The 20,446-nt window shown below is 46.0% G+C and overlaps 1 protein-coding gene across 3 annotated transcripts; it reads right to left on the reverse strand.

Annotated features, from left to right (window-relative positions):
* Positions 1-705: 705 nt before the first annotated feature.
* LOC118657468 (zinc finger protein 345-like) lies at positions 706-18,608 on the reverse strand. Of its 3 annotated transcripts, none has more exons than XR_004968019.1 (4): positions 18,380-18,608; positions 13,423-13,549; positions 2,802-5,664; positions 706-1,413 (listed from the first exon to the last, which is right to left on the reverse strand). XR_004968019.1 is itself a non-coding variant. In XM_036311510.1 (3 exons), exons 1-3 carry the CDS (start codon positions 18,410-18,412, stop codon positions 3,350-3,352), a joined length of 2,475 nt encoding a protein of 824 aa, XP_036167403.1. In that variant the 5' UTR covers positions 18,413-18,608; the 3' UTR covers positions 1,973-3,349. The 3 variants fall into 3 exon arrangements, 1 of the variants encoding a protein (XP_036167403.1); XR_004968020.1 differs by having other exon boundaries at positions 2,787-5,664; XM_036311510.1 differs by lacking the exon at positions 706-1,413 and having other exon boundaries at positions 1,973-5,664.
* Positions 18,609-20,446: the final 1,838 nt, after the last annotated feature.

Raw genomic sequence — 20,446 nt, forward strand, 5'->3', positions numbered from 1 at the left:
CTGTTGGGAAATGCAATCAAGTCACAGTGTGGAGCACAACGAAGTTATAAAACGGGTTGAAATAAAGAATGATTGACCAAACCAAATATTCTCTAGGATATAGAGCAGTGATGGCGAACCTTTTGAGCTCGGCGTGTCAGCATTTTGAAAAACCCTAACTTAACTCTGGTGCTGTGTCACATATATTTTTTGATATTTGCAACCATAGTAAAAAAAAAAAATCTATATTTTTGATATTTATTTTATATATTTAAATGCCATTTAACAAAGAAAAATCAACCAAAAAAATGAGTTCGCGTGTGGCACCTCTGACATGCGTGTCATAGGTTCGCTATCACTGATGCAGAGGAACTGACTCCCTCATATATTGCTGGAAGAAGGTAAAAAGTATAATCAGTTTATACCACAACTTGCTAATACTGTTAAGTTAAATATTCATAGGACTCAGACTATTCACTGAGTTATTGACAAAAGTAAACAAAAACATATCTATATGATACACATACGCTTGTACCAGCTTTATTTTTAAAAATCTATTTATTTTAAAATAAAATAAAAATCTATTTATTTTAGAGATAGACAGTAATAGAGACAGAAACATACATTTGTTTTTCCAATGTTTATGCATTTATTGGTTGATTCCCCAATGTGCCCTCAAAGGGGATTGAACCCACAACCTTGACGTATCAGGAGAGCACTCTAACAAACTGAGCTACCCAGCCAGGGCCCAGGTTTATTTTCAATAGTCAAAAAGTAGAAATAACCCAATGTGCATGTACAAAATGAATGGATAAACTAATGGTTTACATATTTGAAGGTAATAGACTCAAAGATAATATTTCTCTGGAAAAGAAATGATGAGGTACTGATACATCATTAAATACATCTTCAACTATTTATGCAACAGAACTGAAGGCAGAAAATCCACTTTTATTGCCATCATATAAATTCTATGAAATGCAAAGTCAGCTATTAAAATGAAAAGTAAATTAATGACAAGGAGAGATTATAAAAGGACATGAAGTAAATAGTAACACATATGGTTAGTATTATGACTATGGTGATGGTTTCAGTTTAATACATGTCAAAATTCATCAGATACTATACTTAAATGTCATTTACCACATGTATATTATTCCATACTAATAAAGATTTTTTAAAATGTCTCAAGATTAAAAAAATTATCTTCAACTCTTTAAAAATACAGTTTGCAACTCTATATTCAATCCACGTCTTCATAACCCTTGGGGGTCAGTCTTTCTTAGTGACAAGTATATCAAACAATGGACTTCCATTGAAATCAACAGGAATGCCGGCTGGGTAACAAATGTCATATCCCTGGAATTGACCCCTTTTCTTTATCTTTGATTTCCTGCCTGGGCATCAATGGTCTTGAGGTGAACATCTGAGACCCTACAGAAATTCACACATACAAAAAAATTTTTTAAGTGTTGACATTTTATTTTATTTTTTAAATATATCTTTATTGATTTCAGAGAGGAAGGGAGAAGGGATAGAAACATCAATGATTAGAGAATCATTGATTGGTGGCCTTCCGCATTCCCCGTACTGGGGATCGAGCTTACAACCTGGGCATGTGCTCTGACCGGGAATCAAACCATGACCTCCTGGTTCATAGATCGACACTCAACCACTGGGCCATGCCAGCCAGTCCACAAATTTTTTTGTAAAAAATAGAGATAGAAACATCAATGAGAATCAACCCTAGCATGTTAGCTCAGTGGGTAGCACATCAGCCTGTGGACCAAAGGTTCCTGGGTTCAATTCTGGTGAAGGGCATGTACCTTGGTTGCAGGCTACTTCCCAATGGTCAGGTCCCATGCAGAAGGCAACCAGTAGATGTGTTTCTCTCACATCAATATTTCTCTGTCTTTCCCTCTCTGTAAAAAAGATTAATGGAAAAAATATCCTTGGGTGAGGATCAACAACAGAAAAATAAAATGATGAGAATTACTGATTGGCTGCCTCCTGCACATGCCCTACTGGGGATCTAGCTCACAAGCCAGGCACGTGCCCTGACCAGGAATCAAACTGTGACCTCCTGGTTCATAGGTCAATGCTCAACCACTGAGCAATACTATCCAGGCCTAAAAATCTTTTGATTATCTTTGATGAAAATGATGTAAGTCACAGAAGATAAACATGCCTGGAGATCCTCAGTGTGTACACACTGATACATTCTTTTTCGCGGAAACATTTCTGGATGCACATTTAGAAGAGGCACATTCCATCCAGTTGGATGCAGTCTCCAACAATGCCAATTAGGCCAGTGATTCTGTAGCAATCATGGCTTTCCCCTCACCCCTACGTCCCCACAACCAGCTGCTATCAACTATGTAAGTGTAGACATACGGGCACATGGCTCTTCATAAGAACTTGGAAAATAATTCCCTTCAAAACTGTTGGCATACCTGTGAACAAGGTGTAAATTAATGCTGCTCCCAGAAGCACTTGAGGCTGCAACACCTGACCCTCCTGAGGGTGATTTCTGAGGCTCCTAAAGTTCATAGCATTTAGGCTTCACATGACCAGAAAGCCCTGCAACCTTTCCTCAAAAGGTGTGAACAGTAATGCAAATTTGGCAAAAACCTGGTGAGCTAGTTTCTGTCCCTAGGCCATCCTGTGATACAGAGAAATTTTGAGGCCCCTCCAATAAAAAGTTGTTTGTAGAACCCAAATTTGCTTATAAGTTACGCCACACATTAACTAGGATACCCAAGATTGAAGAGTCCTTAAAACAGTAAGATACTCATTATTTTACAAACCAAAGGATGACGGACCTGGTACTTCTTGCATTGGTGACTTGGAAATTGGAAATATTCGTCACAGGTATCCAAGGAAACCAGGTCCCTGAAAAAGTCCTTCTCAAGCTGCCAGCTGAATTCAGATGACGTTCTCTGGGTTATCACCGAGTCAGGTCCATTCCCCAACTATTCAGAGTGAACAGAATGCAGATCCCCTAAGTGCTCAGGCTATTTCTAATTTCCTTCAACAAACCAAGAAACAGAGTAAGCTGCCCTGAGCACATTAGTCTGGTGACTGATACAAACTTTGGGAATCTTCTAGATGTTATCGGTGAAATAGCTTCGACCAGAGATATCTGTAGTGACATAAATCTGGCAAGAGATGTGTGTAGATCAGAAAGTGCAACGTAGACACACATGCTTCCCACATAACTAAAACTTATGGGGAACCTCCTTACTGTTGATGTTTTATGCCTGAAATTAAATTCAGACAAATGGAACCTCAGTGTTTCCTCCAGTGTTACTAACACTGAAAACAAAAAACACAAGCAAACAAACAAAACCACCTTAGAAGGCCTACACATCTAAGGCCTTCCCCCAGTGTGAACTCTCATGTGCTGAGCGAGGTTAGATTTTCGGCTAAAAGATTTGCCACATGCAATGCAATCAAAAGGCCGTTCTCCCGTGTGAACTCTCTGATGATATTGGAGGGTGGAACGAGAAGTAAAAGATTTCCCACATTCACTGCATTCGTAAGGCCTTTCTCCTGTGTGAGCTCTCTGGTGAATAATGAGGTGAATTCTTTGGGTAAAGGATTTACCACATTGACTGCACTCATGAGGCTTTTCTCCTGTGTGAACTCTACGGTGTCGAATGAGTATGGAGCTATTTGTAAAACTCTTCTCACATTCATTGCACTTGTAAGGCCTTTCTCCTGTGTGAACTCTCTGATGATATCCAAGGGCAGAGACAGAAGTAAAAGACTTCCTACATTCACTACACTCATAAGGCCTTTCGCCAGTGTGAATTCTCCTGTGTTTAGAGAGGTACGAATTCTGGCTAAAGGTTCTCCCACAATCAGTACATTCATAAGGTTTTTCTCCCGTATGAACCCTCTGGTGTTGATTCAACTGGGAACTATCCCTAAAAGATTTCCCACATTCACTGCAGTCAAAAGGCCTTTCTCCTGTGTGAACTCTCTGATGACAACGGAGGGCGGAGCTAGAGATAAATGACTTCTCACATTCACCACACTCATAAGGCCTTTCTCCAATGTGAACTTTCTGATGATAACGAAGGGAGGAGCCAGAGGTAAAGCATTTTCCACATTCACGACACTCATAAGGCCTCTCTCCTGTGTGAACTCTCTGGTGTATATTGAGATGATTTCTTTGGGTGAAAGTTTTCCCACATTCACTGCATTCATAAGGCCTTTCTCCTGTGTGAACTCTGCGGTGTCGAATGAGTATTGGTCCATTGGTAAAAGACTTCCCACAGTCACTGCACTCATAGGGTTTTTCTCCGGAGTGAACTCTCTGATGATAACAGAGGGCAGAGCCAGAGGTGAAAGATTTCCCACATTCACTACATTCAAAGGGCTTCTCTCCAGTGTGAACTCTCTGGTGTTGGGAGAGATAAGATTTGTGGCTAAAAGACTTTCCACACTCACTGCACTCATAAGGCCTTTCCCCTGTGTGAATTCTTCGGTGTATAATGAGGTGATTTATTTGAGTAAAAGATTTCCCACAATGACTACACTCAAATGGCCGTTCTCCTGTATGAACTCTCTGATGATAACGGAGGCCAGAGCTAGAGGTAAAAAACTTCCCACATTCATTGCATTTATAAGGCTTTTCTCCACTGTGAACTCTCTGATGATAACGGAGGGCAGAGCTCGAAGTAAAAGACTTCCCACATTCATTACACTCAAAAGGCCTTTCTCCTGTATGAACTCTCCCATGTTCAATGAGGTCAGATTTCCGCTTAAAGAATTTCCCGCATTCGGTGCACTCAAAACTCATTTCTCCAGAATAGACTGTCTGTTGCTGTGGAATAAGAGCAGAGCTCTGCCTGAAAGATGGTGCACATTCACAGCAGACGTAACAACTTTCTCCAGTGTGGCTTCTCTGAGGGTAAATGAGGACAAATTTTTGGTTAAAGGATTTCCCGCATTTGCCGCACTTGTGCTGCCTCGCCGCAGAATGAACTCTTCGGTGTTGAGTGAAGGCTGAGCTTCCCCTAAAGGATTTCCCACAGTCATCACATACATGAATTCTGTCATCATCATGGACTCTCTGGTGAATAACAAATGAGGATTTGTACCTGAATGTTTTCCCACACTCACGGCACACAAAACACTGGTTTTTAATGTGCACTCCTGAGTCCGGAACATGTGTGTGTTTAGGACTGAAGGTTTTCTCACATTCTTCCCTATTATAGTTACTTTTTCTGTGCTGAAGAGTCCCCTTACATTTGGAGATCTTGTTTGGTTTCTCTCTGGTGTGAGTGGCTTGTTGGAGATGTCCTGAGGAGGTCAGGCAGTCCTTTTCAACCCCCTCACGGGTAGAGGGCTTCCGTGAAATATGGAAATTGCAGCTCTTTACAAACGAGGATCTATCCACAATGCTTAGGAGGAGTTTCTCTCCCGTGAGCTGCTCCTGGTCATGTTGACAGTTTGCACTGAAATAAAATTGTTTTCCACACGCCCCACACCTCAGTCTGTGTAGTGTTTCCTGGTGCTCAGTCAAACGGAAGATATCTGTCAAGACTGGACCACACATCTCACATGGGTGGGTCTTCTGGGAAGACTGAGATTCCCTTGAAGTCCTGGCCTGTAACACTCCCACAGGAATGCTCTGTTCAGATGGTGCCTCCACATTCTTTGTTCCACAACAGCAACCTAAGTGCAAAGAAATGATGGTAAATTGCACGCTGACTTTATTGGCAAGGGGCAACCCAACCACAAATGTGTAAAAGTTCCACAAAAAAGAGCAGGGGTAACTATGGTTATGTCAGATAACATGACTTTAAGTCAAAAACTGTCACAAGAGACAAAGAACTTCTTTATATAATGATAAAGCAGCCAAGTCATCAAGAAAATGTAACTGTTAGGAAAGTACATATGTAACCAATATCAGAGCACCTAACTATATTTAAGAAGTACTAACTGATCTGAATAAAGAAATAGACAGCAATGCAATAATAGTTGGTGACTTCAATACTCTACTTTCAACAATGGATAGATCACCCAGACAAAAATATAAGTAAAAGAATATCGAATCTAAACTTTTCTTAAGAGCAAATGGACCTGGCCCTGGCTAGGTAGCTCATTTGGTTACAGTGTGGTCCTGATATGCCAAGATTGCAGGTTCAACACCTGGTCTGGGTACATCCAAGAATCAACCAATGAACTGATACATAAATAAGTGGAACAAAAAAATCAGTATTTCTCCCTCTTTTCCTCTGACTTTCTAAAATCAATAAATAAAAAATTGAAAAACAGCAGATATATACAGAACATGTAGCAGAATACACATTCTTCTCAAGTGCAAAATGAACATATAAGAAATCATATTAGGTCACAAAACAAGTCTTAACATGTTAAGTACCCAGTCAGTCACCAGTGGCTGACACTATACTTTCCATCTCGAAGACAAAACGGGTTGGGCACTTAACGTGTTAACAAACTTAAGACTGAAATCATATCAAGTGTCTTTTCCAAACAACGTGGCATGAAACTGGAAATCATCAGAGGAAGAAAGCTGGAAAATAAAAAACATGTAAAATTTAAGCAACAAACTCCTGAAAAATCAATGGATCAAAGATATCAAAAATGCATATTCAGACAAATGAAAATGGAAACATAACACACCAAAATGCAACAAAAGCAGCAGAGGTAAGGTTATAGTAATAAATGCCTACCTTAAGATAAAAGAAAGATCTCAAACAACCTGCCTTTATATTTTAAGGTATAAGAAAAAACAACAACCCTAGCCTGTTTGGTTCAGTGGACAGGGTGTCTGCCTGCAGACCGAAGGGTCTCAGGTTCAATTTTGGTCAAGGTTACCACCTCAGTTGCAGGCTCCTCCTTGGCCCTTGCCCTAGTCAGGGCCCGTGCAGAGAGCAACAAATCAATGTGTTTCTCTCACATTGATATTTCTCTCCATCTTTCCCTCTCTATTCCACTCTCTCTAAAAATCAATGGAAAAATCCTTGGGTGAGGATTAAAAAAAGAAGAAGAAAACAACAAACTAAGGTTAAAGTTAGTAAAGAAAGCAAATAACAAAGATAGCAGAAAAAAGTGAAAAGGAGAGAGAGAAAAACAACTGAAAAGATTCAAAAAAAGGCCCTAACCGGTTTGGCTCAGTGGATAGAGCGTCGGCCTGCGGACTCAAGGGTCCCAGGTTCGATTCCGGTCAAGGGCATGTACCTTGGTTGCGGGCACATCCCCAGTGGGGGGTGTGCAGGAGGCAGCAGATCGATGTTTCTAATTCTCTATTCCTCTCCCTTCCTCTCTGTAAAAAATCAATAAAATATATTAAAAAAAAAAGATTAAAAAAAAAATTGGTATTTTGAAAGGATAAACAAATTGATAAGCATTTAAACTAAGTGAAAAGACACATAAGATCAGAAATAAAAGGAGATATCACAACTGGTAGTACTGGAATGCAATGCTATTTAATAAAAGGCTAATTATGTGAATTATCCCCCATGGGCGGGAGTTTGACCAACCGGGAGTTAGATGTGGGCTGACCACCAGGGAGTGGCGCAGAACATGGTGGGTGTCAGCGACTGGGCGCTGGCAGTGGGCGGCAGTGGAGGCACTGCCGGCCCTGATGGGCCCTGACGAGAGTGGGACTGCAGCGGGATGACGGAGCAGGTGAGCGGGTGGTGCCAAGCTACTGCAGGGGTGAGCGGGGGGGCCCCAATCACCCTGCCGGTTGCCCCTCAGATCAGTCCTGATCGCTGGACAGGCATAAGGACCCTCCCCATGCACAAACTTTGTGCATTGGGCCTCTAGTAGGAAAGTAAAATAAAGAACACCCAAATTAGAATGGGAAGAAGTAAAACTGTCTGTTTGCAGATGACATCATCTTACATATAGAAAACACTAAAGACTCCACCAAAACAACCTTAGAATTAATCAATGAATTCAGCAAAGTTGCAGGATTAAAAAAAAAAATCAATATACAAAACTCAGTTGCCACGGCCAGTTAGCTAAGTTGGTTAGAGTCATCCCAATATGCCAAGGTTGCAGGTTCAATCCTTGATCAGGGCACATGAAAAGCATCAACCATGCTCAGTGGATAGAGAGTTGGCCTGTGGACTGAAGGGTCCTGGGTCAGATTCCAGTCAAGGGCCCATGCCTGGGTTGCGGGCTCGATCCCCAGTGGGGGACATACAGGAGGCGACCGATCAATGATTCTCATCATTGATATTTCTCTCTCTTTCCCCCTCTCCCTTTCTCTCTGAAGTCAATAAATATATATATATTTTTTAAAGCAGCAACCAATCTATCATAATAAAAGCATAATATGCTAATGAGACCAAACGTCCTTCTGAAAGACCTTCCAGACGAAGCCAGGGTGCCGGATGGAAACTGGAGCTGGCAGCCGGGAAAGGAAGGCCTACTCTTGCATGAATTTCGTGCATCGGGCCTCTAGTGAATGCATACTAGTAAACAAGTGGAACAACAAATCAATGTTTCTTTCTCCCTCTGTGCCTCTCCCTCCCTCCTCCATAAAAACAAATAACCTATTATTTTCCCTCCCAGGAAAACACCTGTGTCTTTCTCTTTCCTCTATTCTTCCTCCATACCCACGCATTTCCTAAACAAAAAGGGAGCCCATGAGACTTGCAACCAGGGAGCAATGGCAGCAGCAGCTTGTCCCAGGCTAACCCCCTGAGCCTGTCCCCAAAGCCACATTTTCTGACTTCTTAGGAAGCCAAAGTGGCTGAGGCTTGGCTCATTTCCCCACCTAGTCCCTCTCCTGTTGCTTCTTCTATCCTAGGCCATTCCTTGTTTCACTGTCCCCAGATTTAATAAATATCTTCTAAAAACAGCTAAAAACAAAAGAAAACAAAATAAAATGTATTAGAAAAATTTTAAGTCAGCTGTGTTTATATACACTAATAATAAACTATCTGCTAAGAAAATTTTTAAAATCCCACTTAAAATAGCATCAATGCCCCGACCGGTGTGGCTCAATGGAGTGAAGGTCGTCCCATGCACCAAGAGGTCACCATATTGATTCCTGGTTAGATTCAGGCAGAGCACCTGCTGGGTTTGGGGTCTTGGTCCCCAATAGGGGACGGGCGGGAGGCAGCCAATTGAGGTTTCTCTCTCATGAGTGTTTCTATCTCTTTCTCATCTCCTTTCCTCTCTCTAAAATAAATAAAAACATATTTAAAAAAATAAATCCATGAAAAAAAATCCTGATGAGAGGATTAACAATAAAAAAAAAATAGTATGAAAAATACTCAGGAATAAATGTAACCTAGGAGGTGAAAGATCTTTATTCTGAAAATTATTGAATAAGTCACAAATAAATAGAAGAATATCCAGTGTTCTTGGATTGAAAGAATAAATATTGTTATGACCATTTTACCCAGGTAATCTCCCAAGTGTGATCTACAGATTCTATGTAATTCATATCAAAATTCCAATAACACTTTTCATGGATACAGAAACAACAACCCACTAGACTTGGGATGATGAACATAGTGGACAGATGATGTATTATAGAATTGAAGCCAGTGTTATTTTGTTAACCAGTGTTATCCCAATAAATTCAATAAGAAGGGAGGGTGATCCTAAAATCCATATGGAACCACACACAAAAAATCCAAATAGCCAAAGCAATCTTTTTAAAAAATATATACATATGTTTTTATTGATTTCGGAGAGGAAGGGAGAGGGAGAGAGAGACAGAAACATCAACGATGAGAATCACTGATTGGCAACCTGGGCATGTGCCCTGACTGGGAATGGAATCATGATCTCCTGATTCATAGGTTGATGCCAGCAAGGCAGCAATCTTAAAAAAAAAGAAATAAGAAAAGAAAAAAAAAGAAAGAAAAACAAAAACGCAAAGCTATTTCAAAAACGCACTTCCTATTTCAAAATATTGCAAAGCTGTAAGTAATCAAAACACTATGGTACTGGCATAAAAATAGACCAATGGAAATCAGCAGAGCCCAGAAATAAACCCATGCATCTATGGTCAAATAATCTTTGATGAGAGACCCAAAAACACACAATGAGGAAAGGACAGTCTCTTCAATAAATGATGATGCGCCCTGGCCAGGTGGCTCACTTGGTTACAGCATCATCCCAATACACCAAGGTTGCGGGTTTGATCCCAGGTCAGGGTACATACAACAAGAACGAATCAATTAATGCATAAATAAGTGGTACAATAAAGTGATGCTTCTCTCTCTCTCTCTCTCTCTCTCTCTCAGATCAATAAAGGAAAAATAAACAAATGATGAGATAAATGGATAATTATCATGTGCAAAAATTAAAAGTAACTTGAATGTAAAAAATATTTAAGACCTGAAATTGTTAAACTTTTAGAAGAAAACGTAAAGGAAAAGCTCCTTGACATTGGTGTTGGCAATGATTTTTTTGGATATGAAAGCAACAGCTCAGACAACAAAAGCAAAAATAAACAAGTGGTGCCCTAGCCAGTTTGGCTCACTGGATAGAGCGTCGGCCTGGGGACTGAAGAGTCCCGGGTTCGATTCCGGTCAAGGGCATGTACCTTGGTTGCGGGCACATTCCCAGTAGGGGATGTGCAGGAGGCACCTGATCGATGCTTCTCTTTCATCGATGTTTCTAACTCTCTATCCCTCTCCCTTCCTCTCTGTAAAAAATCAATAAAATATATTTAAAAAAAAAATAAATAAATAAACAAGTGGGCTATATGAAACCAGAAAGCTTCTACACAGCAAGAGGCATAATCAACAAAACAAAAAGGCAACCTAAGAAATAGGAGAAAATATTTGCAAACGATGTATCCAATAAGGGGTTAATATCCAGAATACATAGCTCTGACTGGTATGGCTCAGTTGGTTGGAGTGTCGTCCCTGCACCAAAAGGTCACAGGTTTAATTCCCAGTCAGGGCACATACCTGGGTTGCAGGCTCGATCCCCTGCCCCCGTTGGGGAATGAGTGTGAGAGGCAACCCCATCCATGTTTCTCTCTCTCTCTCTCTCCCTCTCTCTCTCTCTCCTTCCATTACTCCCTTCCCCTATCTCTCTAAATAAATAAATCAATGAACCTGTCCTCAGGTGAGGAAAAAAAAAATCCAGAATGCATATATAAAGAACTCACGCAATTCAACAACAAAAGAACAATTCAATTAAAAATGGCAGAAGATGTGTATAGACATTTATTCAAAGACATACAAATGGCAAAGAGATTCCACAAAGATGCAAATTCAAACCACAATGAGATACCACCTCACAGCTGTTAGGGTGGCTACTAACAAAAAAAACAACAAGAGATACAAAGTATTAACCAGGATGTGCTAGAAAGGAAGCCTTTGTACACTGGAGGACGGCACCTCAATACAGCCATTCAGACCACCTGTAGGGAAGTTCCTCAAAACATTCAAAATAGAACGACCATATGGTCCAACAGCCCCACTTCTGTTATACTCTATCCAAAAGAAACAAAAATCAGTATCTGAAAAAGGTATTTGCACTCCCATGTTTACTGCAGCATTATTCATAACAGCCATGGTAAGAAATTACTTCACGAATCTGTCAGCAGCCCTGACCGCTTTGGCTCAGTGGATGGAGCGTCACCCTTTGCACTCAAGGGTCCCAGGTTCGATTCCGGTCGGGGGCATGTACCTGGGTTGCGGGCACATCCCCAGTGGGGGGGGGTGCGGGAGGCAGCTGATCCAAGTTTCTCTCTCATGATGTTTCTAACTCTCTCTCCCTCTCCCTTCCTCTCTGTACAAAATCAATAAAATATATTAAAAAAAAAAAAGTATCTGTAAGCAATTGAATGGATAAAGAAAGTCTGGTACACACACACACACACACACACACACTGGGGTATTATTCAGCCACAAAAAGAAAATCATGCACTTGTAACAACATCAATGAACTTGAAGGACATAATGGAAAGTGAAATAAGCCAGACTGAGAAAGACAAATACTGTATAATATCACTTATATGTGGAATCTTAAAAAAAGAGTTGAATCATAAAAACAAAAAGAATGCCAGGGACTGGGGGTTAAGGGAAATGGGAGATATTGGAGAGTTACAAAATTAAGTTCTGAGACTCTAATGTAAAACATGGTGACTATGCCAATAATAGAGGAATATGCAAATTGCCCAGGACACTGTCACAGTAATAGTAACGACCAAACAGCAGGCTGCGTGGGGCAACCAGGCCGGAAGGGGGCAGCAGTAAGGGGTGATCAGGCAGGTGGGGGGGGGCAGTTGGGGGCAACCAGGCTGGCGGGGGCGGGTGGGGCATTTGGGGGTGACCAGGCCAGCACAGGGGACAGTTAGGGGCGATCAGGCCAGCAGGCAGAGGTGGTTAGGGATGATCAGGCTGGCAGGGGGCAGTTAGGAGCCAATGGTCCTGGATTGTGAGAAAAATGTCTGACTGCCGGTTTAGGCCCAATCCCCGGGACCAAGCCTAAACCGGCAGTTGGACATCCCCCAAGGGGCCCCAGATTGGAGGGGGGGCTGGCTGGGCTGAGGAGACCCCCTGCTGCATGAATTGCGTGCACCAGGCCTCTAGTAGTTAATAATGCTTATTGTATACTTGAAATTTGCTAAGAGACCAGATATTAAGTGTATCTCACACATGAAAAAGGTAAACACAATAGTCTTCTCTCATCACGGGTGACACAGTCCAAGCAGCCATGAGTAGTATCCAGCCCCGTACATAAGGTGATGGGTGTGTTAATTTGATTGGACTAATCATTTCACAATGTATATGTACAATAAATCACATAATACATTTTCAATTTGCACAACAGTATTTGTCAATTATACCCCAATAAAGCCAGAAAAAAAGATCTAAATGCTACAAATAGAACCAGACAGGACAGTCTTAAAAATTAACCCATGGAGCCCTAGCCAGTGTGGCTCAGTGGATAGAGCACTGGCCTGCAGACTGAAGGGTCCCGGGTTCGATTCTGGACAAGGGCACAGGCCCGGAAAGTAGGCTCAATCCCCAGCAGGGGGCGTGCAGAAGGCAGTCATCATTGATGTTTCTATCTCTCTCTCCCTCTCCCTTCCTCTCTGAAATCAATAAAAAAATATCAAAAAATTAAAATAAAATAAAAGTAACCAAAGGACTGGTAAGTAATGACCATGATGATCCTGTAATTGCCAGCACAGGCCAGCACAAGAAAATGTCAAATAAAAAAGGGGGGGAACTGAGGTGCCATCTACCTGGATACACGGCCCAGCCAGGGGGTCACGAGGCCCCTGTGACTGTACAGCATGCATTCAGGCTGCAGGGAGAGATGGGGGCCGTGCGAACAAACGGGCCCCACCACGGACAGCCACTGCCCAGAAAACCGGGAGGCAAGCAGAGCCCGCAGGCCACACGTGAGGACAGAGCGCCCCCTGGGGAAGGGGGACTTGGGGCCAGTCCAGGTCACTGGGGCGAGTGAGGGTCTTACCTTGAGAGGAAACAAGGGCAAAGTTCTCCAGCATCACGTCAAGGTACAGGCTTCTCTGAGCCTCGGCCAGGCGGCGCCACTCCTCCTTGGAGAAGCGCAGAGCGACATCCTCAAAGGTTACGCGATCCTGCCAGGATTAGAACAAACAAAACCATGAACCGTGCCTCTCGGTGCCCAGCTCCTCGAACATCTTTCCACTGCTCACCCTCTGGGGCTCCCCCTCTCGGAGGAGATACCAGGCCCTGGTGCCGGTGGTGCCATCTGTCGCCGCGCCATTAACCACTGTTCTCGCTCTCAGCAACAGCAGCCGGCGGGTGGGGGGAAGGGGGAGAACGCAGATCAATGTTATCTAAGCTCTGAACCGGGCCTGCACCCCTCCTGGGAAGCAATTCACCTGGGGCTCCCCACATTGTGCCTCTAAGACACAGCCCAAAACTTGGTTGCATGTTCAGTCCAACAGCTCTGCCACCTCCTGATCCATACCACAGGCATGTCTCTGGACTCAGCCAGGTACTTGGCACATGACACCAAAGAGTGCGCAGTCCGTCCTCTGCCGGACCTCCCAGCCACGAAAAGCCCCAAATGAGGCTCTGAAGACCTCCCTGCCGCCTCTGATATTTACGTCTGTATCAGCCCCCAGAACCACGTGAATTTCAGATAATAACCCCCCTCTGTTTTCTGCCCTGTACCTGATACCCACACAGCAGCCACCATCCTCCTCCCTCCGCCCGACCTCATTGCAGGTCAGTGACACAAGGACCACATTTGTCCCAGGCCTTACCCACCGGCGAGGTGTAAACTCCCCAGATTCCATCCAACTCACCACAAAGATCTGTGAATCCACACAGCAGTGGGTCAACAGAAGCCCTGTCCCCTAGTGTCATTCCTCTCTTTTTTTAAAATATGTTTTTACTGGTTTCAGAGAGGAAGGGAGAGGGAGAGATAGAAACATCAATGATGGAAGAGAACTACGGATCGGCTGCCTCCTGCGCGCCCCCTACTGGGCATGGAGCTCGCAACCCGGGCATGTGCCCTTGACCGGAATCGAACCCGGGACCCTTCAGTCCGCAGGCTGACGCTCCCAAACCGGCCAGGGCGAGTGTCGTCTCTTAACTGCCCCTCTGCCTTCATGGCCGTCCCATGGACGCCTGGGCCCCCCCCCCCCCGCCAGGTCAACCTCCCTCCACACCATTCCCGCCAGCGCTGCCCTCCTCAGCCCGCACTCTCTTCTTCCTGACCCCACAATCAGCATTCCCACCACGGACTGCACTCCCCTCCTCACGTGTGATCCACCGCCGCCCTGGTCCACAATGAGAGCCGCCCTACTGCATGTCTCCATCATGAAACCCTCCCAGATTTCCCGGCCGTGTGGCCCGTTGCCCACTTGATGCCTCTGCTCACTGTTCTCTGAAACTTCGACCAACGACGACGAGCATTATCGGATGAAGACGCGTGTCAAACTCAGAAACAACTCGCAGAAAGATTGAACGTTGCTCAGCAAACACTGTCCGATCGTTTACAAGCAACGGGAACGATTTTAAAGGGAGGAAAATGGTGCCACATCAACTGAACGGAAAACCGAAAAGTCATCAGTAAAATGTGGCTTCAACGGCACGAAAGAAAGTCTTTTTTGCATCGAGTTGTGACTGGCGATGAAAAGTGGATTTATCTTGAGAATCCCAAACACAAAATCGAGGGTTGCTCCAGGTCAACCATCAGCATGGACCGCCTCCATTGCTTCAGCCGCTAAGCTGAGACCAAAGTCCTGAGGTTGTTTCCACCTCCTCCTTCCCCCTCACCTACAGCATCCAAAAACCTCCACGGCCCGTCTTTAAAAATGGACCCAGAATCCAACTTCTTCCACCTCCAGTCACCTCTGCTGTCCAACAACTTCCGTCTGGATTAGAGCAGTGGCCTCCTCCCCGGCTCTGACTCCTCCCTCAGCCCCACAATCTGTCCTCCATGTGCAGCCAGAAGAAACCGATTTCATCCAGGAGAGACCAGCTCCTTCTTCTTGTCCAACCTCCATCTGCCTCCACAACAGATGCCCCACTTCTTAGGCAGCAGCAGTACAGGCATGATTACTGACCCCCCTGCTCTTTTTTCAAAAAAATATATTTCGCCCTAACCCGTTTGGCTCAGTGGATAGAGCGTCGGCCTGCAGACTCAAGGGTCCCGGGTTCGATTCCGGTCAAGGGTATGTACCTTGGTTGCGGGCACATCCCCAGTGGGGGGTGTGCAGGAGGCAGCTGGTCGATGTTTCTCTCTCATAGATGTTTCTAACTCTCTATCCCTCTCCCTTCCTCTCTGTAAAAAATCAATAAAATATATAAATATAAATATATATATATATATATATATATATATATATATATTTCTTTATTGATTTCAGAGAGGGAGGAGAGATAGAAACATCAATGATGAGAGAGAATCATTGATCCGCTGCCTCCTGCACGCCTCCTACTGGGGACTGAACCCGCAACCCAGGCATGGGTCCTTGGCCGTAATTGAACCCGGGACCCTTCAGTCCGCAGGCTGACACTCTATCCACTGAGCCAAACCGGCTAAGACGCGCCCCCCCCCCCGCCCCAACAACACTTTATTATTAAAAAGAATGGAGACCTGCCCTGGCAGGAGGTTCAGTGGTTGGAGCACTGTCCTGTATGCCAACAGATTGCAGGCGCGGACCTAGTTTGGGGGTTTGATCCCTGGTCAGGACGTATAGGCGATCGGTGTTTCTTACATCAATGTTTCTCTCTCTCAAGTCGATAAACATATCCTCGGGGGAGGATTTAAAAACAAATTATTAAAATAAAAAAGTAAAAATAGAAAAAGGAAAGAATGGAGATCTGCACTGCCTACCGTATGCCCAGCTTCGTGGCACCTCCAAGCATTTGCACCTGCTGGTGTCGGCCCTGGGTTAACCTCCTACACCTGCTTACATTGGTTGCCAGAAATGGGAGCCCCTTCGTGTCACCTGTGCCCCATCCCTCAGGATACAGGGATTGGGGGTATCCCAAGGGTCCCCACATCCAAGAGATGGGAACATACCAAGGGGAGAGTTTGCAGACACCACAACCTCGGACAGGCTCAGGTATCTCTAACGGTCTCAGACCCTACATCTTGGAAAAGAGATGAACTTGGCCATCCCAGACATCACAGGGGTGGTGTCAGGACCGCGGAGGGGCTGGGACACCCTGTCCTTCCTTGTGTGGGTTCTAGAATTGGTTTTCAACCTTGGGGACCTGTGGGAAGATGCAGACAACCACCCTTCGGCGCCAAGGGAGCGGGTCTCCGCTGAATCCGCGGCCGCCCTGGAGTCTGGTGTCCTCAGTGCTGCCCGTGTCAGCTGTGACCTTGGGCAAGAACACAACTCTCCAGGCATCCTCACGCCCATCCTAGACTTGCTCTCTCTCTGAGCAGCTATTTTTTTTTTTCTGAGCCGCTTTTGTAAAACATTAAAAGGCCTGTCACATCCCCTAGCCAGTTTGGCTCAGTGGATAGAGTCTGGCCTGCGGACCAAAGGGTCCTGGGTTCGATGTGCTTTTCTCACATGGATATTTGTCTGTCTTTCCCTCTCTCTAAACATCAATGGAAAAATAGCCTCGGGTGTAGATATAAAAATCCTGTATAGCCCTAATGGGTTTGGCTCAGTGGCTAGAGCATCGGCCTGCGCACTGACGGGTCCCGAGTTCGATTCTGAACAAGGGCATGTATCTTGGTTGTGGGCTCATTCCCAGTGGGGGGTGTGCAGGAGGCAGCTGATTGATTTTTCTCTCTCATCGATGTTTCTAACTCTCTATCCCTCTCCCTTCCTCTCTGTAAAAAATCAATAAAAAATATATTTTAAAAAGCCATACATATTAAAAAAAAAAATCCTGTATAATAAAAAACTAATATGCTAAGTGTCCAATCGTCTGGTTGGCCGTTTAACCAATCAAGGCACAATATGCTTGTGACATGCTAAGGCTGCTCAACGGCTCGCTATGACGTGCACTGACCACTAGGGGGCAGATGCTCTGATGCTCTGATTGGTAGGTTAGCTTGCTCCTGGGGTCCAGCTGATGGGGACGGGGTGAGATGGGCTGGACACCCTCTGGAGCCTTCCCGCTGTCCCTCTCCGGCCCTGATCGTGCATGGGTGGGGCCCCTCGGCCTGGCCTGCGCCCTCTTGCAACCCGGGACCCCTGGGGGATGGCAGGGAGCCAGTTTCGGCTGGAAGCTATGACATACCCCAGTGATGGCGAACCTTTTGAGCTCAGCGTGCCAGCATTTTGAAAAACCCTAACGTAACTCTGGTGCTGGGTCACATAGAGAAATTTTTTGGTATTTTTTTAACCATGGCAAAACAAAGACTTACATTTTTGATATTTATTGTATATATTTAAATGCCATTTAACAGAAAAATCAACCAAAAAAAAATGAGTTCAGAGGTGACACGCGTGTCATAGGTTCGCCATCACGGACATGCACTGACCGACCAGGGGCAGATGCCCGATGCAGGAGCTGCCCCCTGGTGGTCAGGGGGAGCGCTGCGGCAGACGCGGGGAGGGGCCTAAGCCATCAGTCGGACATCCCCCAAGGGCTCCCGGACTGCCAGCGGGCGCAGGCTGGGCTCAGGGGGACGTGTACCTCCCCCCACCCCCACCCCCCGCCAGTGCACAAATTTTGTGCACCGGGCCCCGAGGAAGCAGATAAAAAGGCCTGTCCCGCAAGTGTCCCTCTGCTGTCCACAATCTTCCACGACGCGGTAAAGAGGAGCCAGGTTCCCGGATGCTCTGGCCCAGCCGCCCCTGCACGGTTCCCCGGGGCCCCTCAGCCCCGCACCATCTCCTACCCGCCCCCCCGCCCCCGATCCCCGTCACACCGGGGGGCACCCCCTCGCGGGCCTGACGGGGGCCGGGGCTGCAGGGTTGGGCGAGGCCGGCGGGGAGGCCCCGGGAGGGGGGCGCGCTCACCTCATCCGGGCGCCTCGGCGCGGCCCCCGCCATCGGGAACTGCGGGCGGAGCGGGCGGGGGCGGCCCGGCTGTGGGTCCCCGTCCCCGCGAGTCCCCGGTGGAGCCGCCGGCCTCACCCCCGCGTCCGCGCGGCGGGAACCGGGCTTCTGGCGCCCGCAGGTTCCAGCGGGTCGTCCGGGGCCCACCGACCCGCAAGCCTCCGACGCGGTCAAAAGGCCCGTGAGGAGCCGAGTGACCACCAAGGCAAGAGGACGGAAGTCCCGCCTTGGCGGGATCCGCAGACCGGAAGTGCCTCGTCCCTGAGCCGCCATTGGCTCACCATCCGGTCTCTCGCGCACGGTCTCCTGGGCAATGTAGTTCCCAGAGCCCGCAGCATCAGAAGGAATGTGTTCAGGCTGGGATGAGAGAATGGGCCAGCCTGAGGAATGATCAGGAATGGTGAGGGGCCCGGCCGGTGTGGCGCAGTGGATAGAGCGTCGGCCTACGGACTGAAGCTTCCCAGGTTCGATTCCAGACGCCAGCACATGCGTTGCAGGGTCCATCCCCAGTAGGGGGCGCGCAGGAGACAGCTGATCCATGATTCTCATCATGGATGTTTCTCTCCCTTCCTCTGTGAAATTAATTAAAATAAGTTTTTTTTTTTTAATAAATGGTGAAGGGAAGAGGGCAGACCGGAAGGGGGTGTGAGTCAAGGGGTACACTTTTAACTTTTTCAGTATGTGTTATCAAGCCTGTTCCTTGTTTAGAAAATGGGGTGTAGGTTTGTGCACCTTTGCACATACAGTGGTTGCCATTTTCATATTCCACGTTTTCATATTCCACTTCCCACGCTCTGTAATACCGGAGTGACGACTGTTTCCTCCCAGAAATCATTTTCATTTGTTAGTACATTTATGGTCACCAACTTGCACTTTTTCAAGTCTGATGCTCCCTAAACTTTAAACCCCAATTACTCACTTGTTGTTATTTAATAACTTACTATTATATTCTGGTTTCTCTTCAGATCGCATAAATCTTTCGCCTTTTAATAACTTACTATTAATAAGCAAAATATTAGTATGGATTTGAAGTAAATGATGCTATGATAAGTCCAAATTTGAACAGTCTGGGATCATATACATTTTTTTAAAAATATACTTTATTGATTTTTTACAGAGAGGAAGGGAGAGGGATAGAGAGTTAGAAACATCCATCAGCTGCCTCCTGCACACTCCCTACTGGGGATGTGCCTGCAACCAAGGTACATGCCCTTGACCGGAATCGAACCCGGGACCCTTCAGTCCGCAGGCCGAGGCTCCATCCACTGAGCAACACCGGCTAGGCATCCCCCTATAATCTTACGACACTCCCCGAGGAACGCTGAGCCCTGGGGCCATGGCTCCTGTGAAGGACCAGGGTAACGGGGTTCCCTCACGAGGGCTGAGCACGCGGCAGCAGCCATGGTGAGAACAGTGTCATGTTGCTCCTGAAACACCACAGGTTGTCACCACCACCGCCCCCTCCACAGATCGATGCCTAAACGCACACGAGATCGTGGGGTTCGGGCGACACATTAGGCCTTGGGCGGCCACAGAGTCAAGGCCAGACCTGGAGCGGCAGCCGTGTCCCCTGAGCCGTCACGCTATCCCCTCTGAGACACAGTGTGGGAGCCCGACAGGAGCTGGTCACTTCTTCACGTCAGCAGGACACACTTGTTTTCAAACCACCAGGTGCAGTTCACAGGATCCCAAACTCCCAGGAGCTTGAACGATGGAGCCTCCTTTCTGGTCACACACTCACGTGTCAGCCCCGGCCGGTTTGGCTCAGAGGATAGAGTGTCGGCCTGGGGACTGAAGGGTCCCGGGTTCGATTCCTGTCAAGGGCATGTACCTTGGTTGCGGGCACATCCCCAGTAGGGGGTGCGCAGGAGGCAGCTGATGGATGTTTCTCTCTCATTGATGTTTCTAACTCTCTATCCCTCTCCCTTCCTCTCTGTAAAAAATCAATAAAATATATTTTAAAAAATCAAATAAAATAAAACCCACAAGGAATTAGGTCCTCCCCCCCCCCCACCCCGCCCCTCGACT

This window comes from Myotis myotis, unplaced genomic scaffold (assembly GCF_014108235.1).
Source record: "Myotis myotis isolate mMyoMyo1 unplaced genomic scaffold, mMyoMyo1.p scaffold_m19_p_55, whole genome shotgun sequence".
Lineage (NCBI taxonomy): Eukaryota > Metazoa > Chordata > Mammalia > Chiroptera > Vespertilionidae > Myotis > Myotis myotis.